General features: G+C 42.0%; 1 protein-coding gene across 2 annotated transcripts in view; it reads right to left on the reverse strand.

Moving 5' to 3' along the window:
- Window positions 1-13314, reverse strand: part of DHRS3 (dehydrogenase/reductase 3) — a 29509-nt gene extending 16195 nt beyond the window's left edge. Inside the window, exon 1 of one of the 2 annotated variants that reach the window (XM_035557749.2) lies at window positions 13181-13314. Coding sequence is in view for 1 of the 2 variants with exons in the window: in XM_035557747.2 (XP_035413640.1) it covers window positions 12902-13096 (195 nt within the window). In the remaining variant the exon portion in view is untranslated. Of the gene's footprint in view, window positions 1-12901; window positions 13097-13180 lie in introns of those variants that run through there. The other variant, XM_035557747.2, reaches the window with a different exon arrangement.
- Between the last annotated feature and the right edge of the window lie 895 nt (window positions 13315-14209).

Below are 14209 nucleotides of genomic sequence, written 5' to 3' on the forward strand. Positions count from 1 at the left end.
TGTTATCAAGATACATTTAACTCTCTCAGCCTATTAAGCCCAGGAAGATGGGAACCAGCAGGTTACAAGCTCCCAGGGCATGCATCCCCCAGAGGGGCGCACAGTGCCTCATGGGACCTTTCACTGGCGATACCAATTCCCTCAATCCACAGCAAAGATGAAGGAGCAGTTACCCTGCTTATAAAAAATACGAAAACCAGCACAGCTCTAGCTAAATAAAATGGGATCTAAATATAGAAACAAAATTCACGATAATTACTTCTACCCAGAACTGATCAAAGCAACTCTGATCAGACTTCTCTACAATGATAAGGATTTAAATTAAAGGGGCTGGTCAGGCAATCCCAAATCAAGCTCTAGCATATTAACAAGTTACTGCTCCCTCGAAGTTTCCATCCTTTGGATGTGATTGCCTGTCACATGCATGTTTTTTAGGCTACTGCAATGCAAAATAAAGAATAAAGTTAATTCACTTGAAACGTGAACATAAAATGAATTAAACTACCAAAGAACATGAGATAAGCTTTACTTTCCAGTAAAATACACTACACAAATTAACCTGGTCGGTGACTAAGGGGGCAATAATGTAATAGGGAGGTGTGATAACCCCTTAATGTGTTCCAACTCAATCACAAGCAGACCTCTATGCTCCTAAGGGTTTTCTACCCACCAACAGCCTGCAGAGCACAGGGGATCTGCAAACTATTTCTATGAAGAGTCGGAAACTTAGCCCTAAAAACCAGCCCGATTTGGGGCAGACACACGTGCCCCGTAGGATGATCCTTACTTGCACTGCAAAATATTTAGAGGCACACAAAAAGACTACAATAATTGGATGAACTGACCGCAAAGGACTGATCTGCGGGAGTGGTGACTGACAGCACCCTCCACGCACATCAGTGAGAGATCTGGAAGGTATGTCACTGCTGAGATTGCACTTAGAAGTCTAAAGCCTGAAACAAATAACCAGACTTGGCCTAAATCTGTGCATCAAAACCAAACAGAAGGATTTAACTGTTTTTATGGATTTTAGTGACTAAAGAAGCCATTCTCACTTCAGGTATTGCAGAATAATTCATCCTAATTGTACTGACTCCCTTTGAAATGGATTTTTTTCATCCTATAACGAGCAATCTGGTTATTTAGTTGCACTGAATTTTAATGACAGTCTGATGTACTGTTCTTGTCACATAATTTCAGTGGCTAAGAATTTCCTATTTTTTGTTTCCCCCTCTTAACTCAGACAGGAAGAGGAACTAAAATTGCTTTACAGAAGTAAAATGCTTTTCTAAATTTCTGATTCTGCAAAAACACTGGCCTAAAATAAGATAATGTCAGTGGCCAAACCCATCAGCACAGCACTTCCTCTGTGTGAGTGGTAAACAAGTGCAATGATGTCAGGAGGAGCTGGCTGACCCACTGCTGAACTCGGGCTGCAAAGAGACGCAAGGTGCCAGATCACTGCGCGCAGACTTACCCACACACACATACGCACGCGTGCACACATGCATGCCCGTACAGCACAGGAAGTGTCAACAGAGCAATCTGCAATGGTTACACGTCAACTAGGGAAAGGAAACCCTGAAGGAAAAAAACAAACAAACAAACAAAAAACAAACAACCAAACTTCATCCCCCCCCCAAGAAAAAATACCCACCTTCGATGGCCAAGCATTTTGCTTGCAAAGAGGCAAACCTTTTGCTTCCATAAAGCACACATTCAAATACAAATACAATCCAGACAATCTCTAAAGTGCCTGGCTTAAAATCAATACCAAGCAACACCAAGAACACTCCAAAACATTGCACAATCAGCGTATCTTAAAACCCAACTTAAACAGCTCACTCCAGGGAGACAGGACTCCCGTGTGTCCCAAGAGTCTTGGAAATGTTCTTACATCACTTCTGACAGCTCACCGTGGTCAGAGCCAGCCCTGGTCTCTTACTGCTTTGGGAAAGAAGTATTTGTACCAGCTGGATGTCTTTAATATTCTACTTGGAAGCATGACCTCTTTAAGGCAGTAAGCTGAGTTGTGTCCTCACTGGTAAGTTTGTTTCAGGAGGTAGGACACAGGGAATTTGAGTTTACAGTCAATGTAAATCCAAGCTGCTAAAAGTCAACCTTGGGATTTCCTGTTCCCTCTCCGAACGACAACAGCCAAGTCTCTCCCAGTGCATGTGCTGATCACAGAGACGAGGTGGCTCTGTTTACTACTAGCAAGCAGATTAAAATGACAGATCTAGGACAAACACTAATTTAATCTTCACACAGAAAATATCTGATTGTCCGCTTTTGTTATTGTTGATCCCTTCTTCTTTAAGGGCAAGGACAGATGTACTGTGCAGTGTCTTTACAACAACATTTTCCACTCACATGAATTTATTTTAAGTCTTGTAACATTTGAAGTTTTCCTTAGAGTCCAGTACCAAGCATTAAATGATTATCTAAGAATTTCTGCTTTCATTTGAAGTGGTGCAAGCTTGTCCACTCCAAAGATATGAAGAAAATCTCGAAAATGTACCTTGGGTGTACCCAGAGATTCAAAGGGCAAATAGAACGAACAAACAATTTCAATTACTTAAAACCTCATGCCTCTTCAAGCAGTACATTGTGATTTCTTAGTACCTCATGATTTCTTAGGCCTAGCAATACAGAAGACCTTTGCTGTAAGGTGAAGCTTCAAGAAACACTGAAATAAGATTTTAGTCAGTGTCTGCAGTTTTCACTTTCTGATCCAAGCTGGCTCTCAGAGAAACTTCGCTAGCAGATTCAGTGCAGGACTTAGAGGGAAAGAGGAATTCTCTAAAAGACAAATGCTCCCTATCAACACAACTGGGGCAAACTGATGTCTGTGCTGGCTGAGAGAAGGAAAACTAACTGAATGAGAAGTCAGGCTTGAACTCCATTTGCACCTCTTTTAAAAGGTGAAAAAATTTTAAAATTTTCAGTTACATACAGGATGAAATGTATCAGCGAGCTCATACTGAACACCAGCCCTCCTTTATGTAGACTATTTCTTGTGGCTAGAAACATGCCAGACTACAGAATAATCACAGTCCAGAATCTATCCAGGCATTATTTTTATAACACCTCAAATATGTATAATTTTAAGTTGTTTAAGTGTACTCAAAGGTACATCTGCCACTGATTACACACTGAGAGCCACATTTATCTCACAGTCATATTGGTAAGGCATAACTGACTTCAGCAGAGCTTCATTTCTGCTTTCAAACACCACTTTATTGTCATTAAGGTGAGCACTGACACATTTCCACAGGCAGTGTTAGACAACAGAAATCTCCACGTTAATCAAAATAAGTGAGCTCTGTAGCACTGTACATTGTAGCTATGAAGGTGGCAACATAAGAGTGGCTGTCCCCAGCATCCTTTCATAATTATGCATAGTTTATGGCTAAACTAATAGCACGAACAATTTAAATTAGTTACAAAGTCTGCCAAGGTACTCATCTATTCTCAAGTCTATTAATTAGAATCAATTTTATCCCTGCTGGGATAAAGGACAAACAACATGTATTTGACCCTTTCCGAGTGGCGTCAGTGTGATCAGCCAATGCATCTGGCAGTGCCTGGCTCCGACCTGTTCAACTGCTCAGCACGTTGACGTGATGCTTTGAAGAAGAGAGTCTGGGCCCAGCTAAGAAGATCTCTCTAATAATTGCTGCTTTATATTCCTGAGAAGCACACAGGTTTAAAACTTCCACAGTTTGCTCTCATGGTGGTCAGCTCTGAAGATGTCTTTAAGAGTTTTCCTTTTCAGTCTCCCCTCCCTACACAATACCTGAAGACAGCAATGGTATTAGATCTGTATCTTCAATTCAGTCCAGAAATCAAAGTGAAAAATGAACATTAACTACTAGCTGATATTTATTAATTCACTTTAAAAAAAACACTGAAAATCAATTATCATTAGCTAAGCTCTGCTCTCTGGGGACAGCAACAGGACCCGAGGGAATGGCATGGAGCTGGGACAGGGGAGGGTCAGGCTGGGTGTTAGGGAAAGGTTCTGCACCCAGAGGTGGTCGGGCACTGGGACAGGCTCCCCAGGGACACGGTCACAGCACCGAGCCTACTGGAGCTGAAGAAGCATTTGGACAACACTCAGACATAGGGTGTGGGTTTTGGGTGGCCCTGCGGAGAGCCAGCAGTTGGAATGGATGATCCTTGTGGCTCCCTTCCAGCTCCGGATACTCTGTGATTCTATGACATTTCCATACTGCTCAGATGCAAAGATACAGAATTCACCCTGTTTTATGGGAAGGAAATGAAGAGGATTGTTGTCTCTTTTCTTGCTCTGATACTTCCCGAAGAATTAATTGGCTACTTCTGTGGAGTTCGCCATCATCTGTTCGTCCTAGTTCTTGGAAAAACTGTCATAATACTTTCATACCTCTTGGGTTACTGTGGGGCTAACTTCCTGGTCACGGCTTCAGTAGTATGCTGTAAATCAGCAGGTTCTTGGCGTACTGGCATTGTACATGCTCTCTCTGAATGCTGCTGATCTGCTTGAGGAATGGCGTTCAGAATATAGTCAGAGTTTTCCAACTTCCTTCTTCATTCATATTTTACTAGCCACTACACATTGTCATCCTAAATGTCCCAATCAGGACAGGTTTCCATAACAGGGTAAAAAAGAAAACAACATGAGATCTTTGATTCCTTCTAGACATTGCAGTCATAATGCTTAAAAATGTATGCATGGCTTAAGGTCATTTTCTTAAAGCAAATTGCTGTACCGGACTAATTAGACATTAGCTCAACAGCATGTTTAACTCATTTTATAATGCAGTAAAAACTATCTATATATGTTAGTGCTTTAGATGGAAATAGTTCTACAAATCTGAGTCAACTTTTTCCTAGCGTGTGGCAGACTTATGACATAAATGTAACAGAAATGCACAGCAGCACACTTACAAGTGACGGAACCACACAGAGAAAGTAGGGATGAACCCCCTCAGAAGCAAGATGAAAATCACAGACTAATAACATCTTGTCAGCCCTGAAATTCAAAATGCACCAATTTTCTTTTCTTCAATCCAAGTAAGACTAAGATTGTATACCTGGTTTACGGCTTTCACCACATCAACTCTCATTTCAAATGTCACTGCCTCTTCTCCAAGCTTTCCATTTCTAAGGTTTTGTGTTCACTTTGAAGGCCACCATCCCCATTTTAGCAATCACTCTCCACTTAGCCTCAGAGCTCCTGCTGCCACCTTTACCTCCCACCAGTACATTTTCAAAAATCATTTGTTTTCTACTGCACTATGTCTTAAAAGTGTCCTAAGTGCCTGCACCTCTGCAAACATTCCCCCAAACACTCCAATGTTGCTAGGCTAATCCCACCTTAAAACCTCTGCTGCTGTGATGCTTCTCCAAAAGCTTAAAAATGGTTAAATGAGTGGTACTGAAATCACTTGCTTAAAAAAACAAAACAAAACAAAACAAAACTTCAGTACAGACTTCTGCGTTTGTATGAAGCTGTTTGCCTTTTGGTTTATACCTACATTGTAAATTTCTTACAGCACTGTCACAGTCCCTTTATTTTGTGGGAATTTTCATTTAACTATCTTGATCCCAATCCTTAAGCACTTTAAAAAGTGGTGGATTTGGGTATGACAACATAGCCCAGTCTCGCTGGGACAGTATTTCCACATGACATCGCTGCATCCTGATGTGAGATGACAAGCTGTTACTCTGCCAGTTCCTCCTCTTGTTAGCATTATTTATTCTCCTTACAGCATGCTCAGTAACAAAAGACAGGTATGTTCTAAATCATAAACTAAAACAGCTCCAGTCAGAATGCTGCTGATGAATGAATGATGTCTGCGAAGACATCAACAGATCTGATATCTGATAAATTCTGGCTGTGCTTGCCAACAGAGACACTTATTCAGCATGTTATTCAAACTGCTGGCCTTGGCACCGGTACGCATAACAGGCTTAATGCCATCTAAGCCTGGGACTTGAAACAAGAGTTCTTCTGCCCATCCTTAAGTTCAGTCAACAAGGAAGTGAGCTGACAACAGGAAGCCGTTAAATAAAATTGCTGTCAGTACATAATCTTTACAGAAAGAAAGCCGTTCTAGAGAATATAAAAGTAACTCAATCAAATCTGTGCTCTCACAGTTTACCAAAAGTTCCAAATTAATATATTATTTTGCATGACATGGGAAAATGTTCACTCCCCAATTCTTTTCACATACTTCTGGTTACTTGTAAGTTATGACAGGCTGTAATAAGTCACTGCATGATTAAGTTCTTAAATTTAAATAAGATTAAAGGAACCATTAAAAATTTACCTGAAACTGTTCAGTTCCTATGACTTTTTTCCAAACTTCACACACAACAGGAGAAATTAATTACTTAGAACCTCAGATTTGCACTATAGGTAAATATTCTCTTTCTACTAAAATAGCTACTAAATAGAAAAATAAATCCCTTTGATGCACAATCTTTTGCACTTCGAGACATGTCAGATTGCTATTTCCGTATTTGTGCTGCCAGAACTCCTACAACAAAATTCATTAGATACATGGAGTTTCTGCCATTCTGGTATCTGCACAGGGCATAAAAACGATTCAGTATGTGGACAGCTGCTCTGTTGACAACATTGTCTTAGCACTGCTACCTAAAAATATACACGTAAATTTTACAGTAAGCCTTTTTTCAAATTATTATACACCAGGCCAACTAAACATCTCTTTGTGCAGTAAATTTACATGCTGCAACTGCATTGGGTAAGGTACATGAAGAACTGTGTCTATTTCTTTAATAAAAATAATGAATTCATGACACCTTTACAATGATGTTAGATCATGGTAGCTGTTAAAAACAAATACATGGTGATTAATCATAGGCTATGGAAAACCGGTTCCTCTCAGCTGTGCAATTTTGTTATTTTAAATCAGCTCCTTTCCGTATATCAGAACTAATCTCCTCTGAGGTGGCCAGATCAGGTCTGTTCATGTTCTGAACTGATAGTGGGTTGCAAGATACACATCAGAGATTACTGGTAGAATGCAAGCGTCATCTTGAGGACTGGCTCAGCCACAGTGGATTTCAAAAATGACAGACAGCAAGTAGGAGGACTTGCTTAGTGAATTTACTCCTGCACATATCAGAAATTATACTCCTTTGTACATGACAAAAGAAAAGTTTTCTTGTCTGGAGCACTACAGCCTTTCTAGGTCGAACTCCATGGCAGATAAAAATTCCTAAGCATTAAGAATTTGATGTCACGTTCTTCTTTCTGTGAGAGCTAACATTCAAACACAGATTAGTAGTACATTTGACAGGTTCTGAAAGTGAAATCAGAGATGAACAACTGAGAACGACCAATAATTGAAGAAGTATCTAAGATTAAGAACTCTAAAATCCATGTGAAATCCTAAAAGCTTTTATCCTACACCTTAAAAATGTCACAGATTGGAATGACTTACTTTTAGCATCAGTCTCAGTATTTTGCCCGCACTTCAGGAGATCAGTATTACTTTCATTTCCAGCTATAGTTACAATGCACTTAATCTTTTAAAATATAGCAGCGGTATGTGTTACCAAAATTTAAAATGTATATACTAATTAATACACAGCAGGACAATGCTATGTCAACATGATTTATAAAGACCAACGTAAAATATTCATAGAACTATAGATGCGGCTTGAGCAGACAATGTGAGAGGCACATACCATTGTAGAAAAGGATTTCAAAGTTTGCCAGATTTTCCATTACTGGGCATTCCAGGCTAAATTCTAAAACTTCGTGCCATCTTTCTGCAATACTCTCCTCCTAGTCAGAATTTATAGCCTAAAAGCTCACTCAGCTAAAACCCTCCAATTATAAGTGGCTCTCAAGCACCTGAAATTTCTATGAGGTTTTCAGTTCTGTTGATGAATTTAGTAGAACACAGAAGAAAACCCGCTCCAGTCTTCCCTGCAGCAGTGCCAGCTTTGTGCAGCTCTCATCCCTTCCTCAGAGCTCCTTCCTCCTTTGATTTATTCCCATCTCAACTGCAACTGCACTGAAAGAGGTTAACCCATCCAAATCACAAGGGATCTTCCTAAATGAAGATACTAAGGTCTGACTTTAAAAATGTTGTGTAATGACAGAATGAACAGGCAGGATTTCAGGAGGGGAGTTGTAGCCTGATCAAAACCAGGAGTGATATAAACCATATATATATATATATATACACACATATACACACACACACATACATATATCCCAAAATAATCACTATGTTGTTGGGTTTGTGTCACTCTGCAGCTGCCCACCACATTGTCATCTTGTTAGAAGTACCTTGCAGACTTGCAAACATAACTGTCTAGACTCCAGTGCTGACAGAGCGAGGTCATGGCTATCAAGCAGTACATTCCATGCAAGAGCAAAGTTTCCGTTTCTTGTTTTTGTTGGTGATACTAGCTCCTTGCCATCCAGTAAGGGCTCTTGTCTGTCCTGATATTCCAGACTGCTTACCTCATCCACCGCTCAAGCATGCAAATCCCTTGAGCCTCCTAGTCTTCTGCAATACAGGAAGTGAACATCCAGAGAACAAAACAGGGAAAGGAGAGATCTTTCCATGTATTACCAGGTCATTTATTGAACAGTGTTGAATATGGAGAACTCGCAGCAAGGTTAATAGGAAGTGTTACACTCTCCTCTGCAGCAGCATCACCCTAACAGAAGGCTAGGGCTGCCCCTAACCCACCTGGTATTTTGGAGACATGTCTCTTGTCAAAACACCCTTGATTCATCAAAAAGGCAAACAAATCACAGCTGGAGGAAAAAAATAAAGCAAAACTAGGAGGACAAAATATACATACTTTGAAAGAAACTGAGATCACAAAAATGATCACAAAGAAACAACAGGAAAGCACTGCTAAGATCTCTTGTAGACACGCTACTGAAGATCCATATTGCTTATTGCTAAGCCCAGAGCATTAGGTGTAACTAAAAAGACTAATGAAAATCAATGGCATTTGGCCATTCCCCCCACAGGAAAGGCCAAAGATATTCTTCCAAAGTCACTGTCAGATAATCTTGAACACTAAAATATATATTAGAGTCAGGGAATGTGTTTCTATCTTACAATTACAACTTCTTTCAGTACATTTTATTAGGTTTTGGTAACACTTAATAACAAAGAATGCCTAAGAACCAAGCATCTCTTTCCTGTTCAGTCAGACCTCAAATTAAACCATCTGTGAACAAAATAAGTTAAAATTACTAGGAAAAAATTTAGACATCAAGGAAATGCCCTAAAAAAAGAACTGACAAAGAGCAAGACATACAAATGACATACAAAAGACATACAAATCAAAACTTCATCACTGGAGATCATCAAAAACAGGGCTGACAGATCTCTGGCAAGGGCACTGTAATAGAAAATGCTGTAGGCGAAGCGAATGGCATAGAGGAACACCAGAAGCATTTTCCAACTCTAACCATCAGTGAATGAACCCATTCAGCCCCTACGTCCCTCTGACTATTCACATCTGTAAAGGGCTGTTCTTCCATGCAAGAAACATTGTTCAAAGGGCTCCGTCTTCTCAATATTAACTCAATTATACAGTATGTTCTTTGCAAAATACCATTAAGGTTTGGAAGGGGATTTTTATTTCATAGGCATTAAATCATGAACTCAAAAAAAAATCTTTCTTCCTTTTCAGTAACACAGATATACTCTCCCATTCTAGCTAACCATAGAGTATCAAAAGCTAAGCACCTTAACAAAATTTCCAGTGTGTGAGACTGAGGCAGATGTGAGGATCTGTTGGTCACATACATTTATAGCTACAGGACGCATTGAAATCCTCAGTGCTTCCCATGGCCAAGTAGCCTTTGAAAATTTACCCAAAAGTGAGCAGTGGTGTATGGATCCTCTGACCTGAACGGGAATGACCTAATCATTAAAGTCTCTCATTTCCTAAAAATTGCTGGTAGTCTTAACTGAAGAAACTAGAAGATACATACTTCTATAACTGAAGAGACAACTAACACTGCTGTGTCCCTTTGTTGGCAATTTCATCGGAAAGGCCAATGAATAGCAATGAGAAAAGAAACACCTCTTAAGGAGAAAATGTCTCCTAGACATTTATCTCTTCAGGTCTTACTTGAGGCACAATGGCAGAGCAATGGAGTTAAAGAATGGGGGTGGAGAATGGGAACCAGGGCGGATTTACATGATCATGCCCAAGAGACTTCTTGTCTGCCGGCTTAAGAATTTTAGTCTCCATGCTCATCTGTCAAGCTGAAGACACTGTATTTCCATTCGCCTAAAGCCTTTTCTGATTTATTTCTTGACATCTTCAGAGCTTTAACTGCAAGATCACATTTTACACTTAAAAAGTTGCAGATGTGACAATTCTTAATCTTCGTGAAATACAACACTTGTCATCTTACGTAAAAACTGCTCAGATACATCTAATTTGTGATTAACAAAACAAGCTTCTGAAAGAAAGATAGAGCAAGGTGAAATCCAATCCAGTCTAATTATCAGAGGAAATTTCATATGCTAACAGTCTCAACTAACCCATCTTTCAGAAGATTCTAATCTCAAAAATATGGTTGTATATCGCCGCCTACCTCCAAAACTCCGCCACTATGTCTGTGTGCGCAAGCGCTGTGATAACTTTTTCAAGATATACTGCACACCCACTATTAGAATCTGAATTTAAGTTACTGTTTTCATTCACCTGTAGGTAACACTGTGCATGGCCTCAAATTTTGCGCCTTGGTGGAAGCATTTTTCCAAACATGGAATATTGTGAATATACCACCTGACAATCAGAATCTGTTACAAATTATTAATTATGATCAATAATTCAAGATTTACATGTAATTATAAAACAGCTAACCGCATATAAAGGCAAGAGAAAAATAGAATAATTAATTCTCAAAAGCGTTACTGAAAGATGACTTGCTAGCCACTTCAAGTCTTTCTCGGTTCTTTTCGATTGTCTAAGGCAAAGCAAAAAATCAAAGAGTAATGCCAAACAGAGGGCTTGCATTCTGCATGGAGACTGCACTAGACACAGAAAGTCAGGGTTGAGCACAGAATGCAGGAAAGCAGTGAAACCTCAGAGCAAAGGGAATTGGAACAACCACACTGAAGTAAACTTGTCATTAAAGATGCTGAGGAAGAAAAAGATAAGCCTACTTCACTGTTGCTAGAAAGATGTGCCACTTCCAAAGTACCAGAGAGGATCACAACTTGCTGAGTACCACGTTTGGCTCACAGGATAGCCATGGTTTGACTGAAAGGAGAATCTAATTCAAGTTCAATAAGAGCAAAAAGTGAAACACCTTGATGACAGGCATGGAAAAAAACATACGACAAAAAAAAAAAACAAAGTTGTAAACAGTAACTAGCAACCACACAGCATTTCATAACACCATATGAGACAAGTAGAAAGCTTCCCGAGAATTATTCTCTTGTTTATTCTTTCCTTCTAAGATATGTAAGGATTGTAGAGATAAGACATAAAAAAGGAACTACAGTCTGTATCAGTTTACAAATCCTCAACCTCAGCTCACTAGCTCCTCTTGGCCCATGTCAGTTAGGGCTGACTACCATTGTTCAGCTTGCAGCTGAACTGTAGCTAAGCAGCTCCTGAATTAGCTGGAGAAATGGTGGCACTTTAATACTCAGCTTAGCATAGCAACCAACCGGGCTAAATAAATAAATAATGAAGCACGGTATTCTACCAGATAATGTAAATACACTTTCAGCAAATTGCTGGGGTCCAAAGGTCAGTCAACTTGTTTGTTCTGTCTCCAAAAATTTGTAAATCTCAACATGATGTTTAAACACAAGCATATACAAACATCAAAGTTCAATGCTGACATATTTTACGCCTCAAAGTTGTACACCAGAACAGCTCCATATAGAAACCACATATAGAAAACTGTAGTGCTTGTATAAGGAAGTGAAAAAACAGTATCCTAAACTAAACGTTTTTCTTTAAATATTCCCCCATTCTGTATTTTCCTTCTGCTTTGTTCTGTATTTACTTCCATTCATCCTCTCTCATGTGTTGTAGTATTTATGCAGCTGTCTAATTTCACATTATTCCTCCATTCCATTACCCCTAAATGGGGGTAAAGATGAAACTTGAAAACTCAAACCTTGTTTCAGGGTATATATTTTTTTAAATTATTCCCGATTTATTCATGTGTATGGAGACACCTGTAGTTAAGAAAGCACAACATTTCAAGGTGAATGGCAGTTCCTGAGCTAGAGAATGGGCACACCAGCTACACTGACATTTCTAGGCTGCAGTGCAGACAGACCGTTCTCCCAGCCCCTCTCCTTTCCTAAAGGAAACGTGCGAACAAACTCCCAGCTCACACTCACGCTGTGCTTTTCTTCCTTGCTGGGCCAGCATTCACCTTACCTTTGAACAGCTCGGGGCTGGCAGAAAGCAAAACACAAGGGACTTCAGAAACCACTTTGCACGTGGCAAAGCATTAGGGTGAAGCTGAACTCTTCTCCCCCCGTTCCCCAAAGCTGGCACCCCCCCGGGACGGGCAGCAGGGCCCTCCCTGTGCCCCCCTCCGGCCGACGCGCCCGGGGGACCGCAGGCTGCAGGGGGGGGGATACCCCGCGCGGGGGCCCCCTTCTCACCTTCACGTTTTCTTAGCCGAGGTGTGGCGAGCCAGGATGCCGAGGAGGAGGAGTGGGCAACTTCCGAAACGCGAGGCTCGGCACCGGCTCGGCAGCGCTACACCCAGCGCCCCCCTTCTCCCCTCTCTGTCCGTTTGAACGCGATCCCGGCAGGCCCACCGCGAGGTGGGGGCACGGGCTGCAGCCCCCGGGCCGGAGGCTCCCCAGCAGAGCAGCAGGTGGCCGCTTCCTTCCCCCATCCCCTCCGGGTGGATGCTCACCTTCCTGGCTCCTCGCCTCGCGAACTCCCTGGCCAGGTGGCGGCCGATGCCCCGGCCCCCGCCGGTGATGAGCACGCTCTCCCCGGACAGGTCCCGGAGCTTGGGCGGCAGCACCGCGCACACGGCAGCTTTCACCACCAAATAAACCATCTGCACGGGGAAAAGCAGCAAAGCGCCCAGCCATTTCCAAATCATCCTCTTCTTCCAGGCAAGCCAGGAAGGCAAAATTCTCTTCCAACCCTTCACAGAACCAAGTTAAGAGAGAAAGAAAACCACTACCCTTCATGCACCCCCGGATGGGTGACAAGTCTTCAGCCCCCTTCCGAAACGTGGGGGGCAACGGATTCTTGGACTGGAAAAATCCTTCTCTTCCCCTAAAAAATCGGGGTAGGAGCAGAACAGCGCAGAAGACCAAGTCACTCCCCTGCTTCTTGATCGATGTCCTTTGGGATTGTCACATGCAGGTAGAACGGTTTCCTCACTGTATAACTGGGAGACAGTTTTTTTTTCTTTTTTTTTTTAATTAAAGAGAGAGGAAAAAAAAAAAGTAAAATTAAAAGTAACCATACATCCCTCCGTTTCAAAGACTGTCACAAAAATCCAGTATCCAAGTGGAAGGTTTTATACTTGGAAAAATAAAATAAAGCAGCCTATGTCTCCAAATTTCAGCCTGCAGTGCCTTCCAGGCAGCTCATTTCTATTCTTAGACTCAGGAAATTGCTTAAATAAGACAGAATTGCCAGGACTTTCTTTTTAAGAAAGGGTCTATTCAGGGTAAGGTTGTTGTTTTTGTTTTAATATCTATAAATATCTCCAGACGTCCTGTCCTGAGCCGGTTGCAGAGGGTGAGCTGATAACCGCCTCTCTCTGCCCCCTCTCCCGGGTTTCGCACTCGGAGGCTCCGTGACCACAGAGCAGGAATTATGCCGTGCACTATTTCAGCTCTGGCTCTTACTCATTTCTCCCTATTGCTCTCTCTGCCTATCACAGCCGCCGCGCCGGGGAGGTTTTATACCCCATTAAGCCTGATTGACAGTTAAAGTGTCGGGGAGATTTCACTACTGTTCCTGTGAGTGGCTGGCTTTGCTCTCCCCTCCCCCAGCGCGGTCTCGGAGCCGCCGCACGGCGCCCGCACCCGGGACGGCCGCGCCGCAGCCGGCGGGCAGGGGCTGGGGCCGGGCCGGCTGCGGGCTGGGGCTGGGGTCGGGGCCGACTGCCGGTCGGGACGGCTGTGGGTCGGGGTTGGGGTCGGGGTGGCTGCGGGACGGGGCTGGTTGAGGCCGGGGCTGGGGTCGGGGCCGGCCGCGG

The sequence above is a fragment of the Cygnus atratus genome, chromosome 21 (genome assembly GCF_013377495.2).
Source record: "Cygnus atratus isolate AKBS03 ecotype Queensland, Australia chromosome 21, CAtr_DNAZoo_HiC_assembly, whole genome shotgun sequence".
Lineage (NCBI taxonomy): Eukaryota > Metazoa > Chordata > Aves > Anseriformes > Anatidae > Cygnus > Cygnus atratus.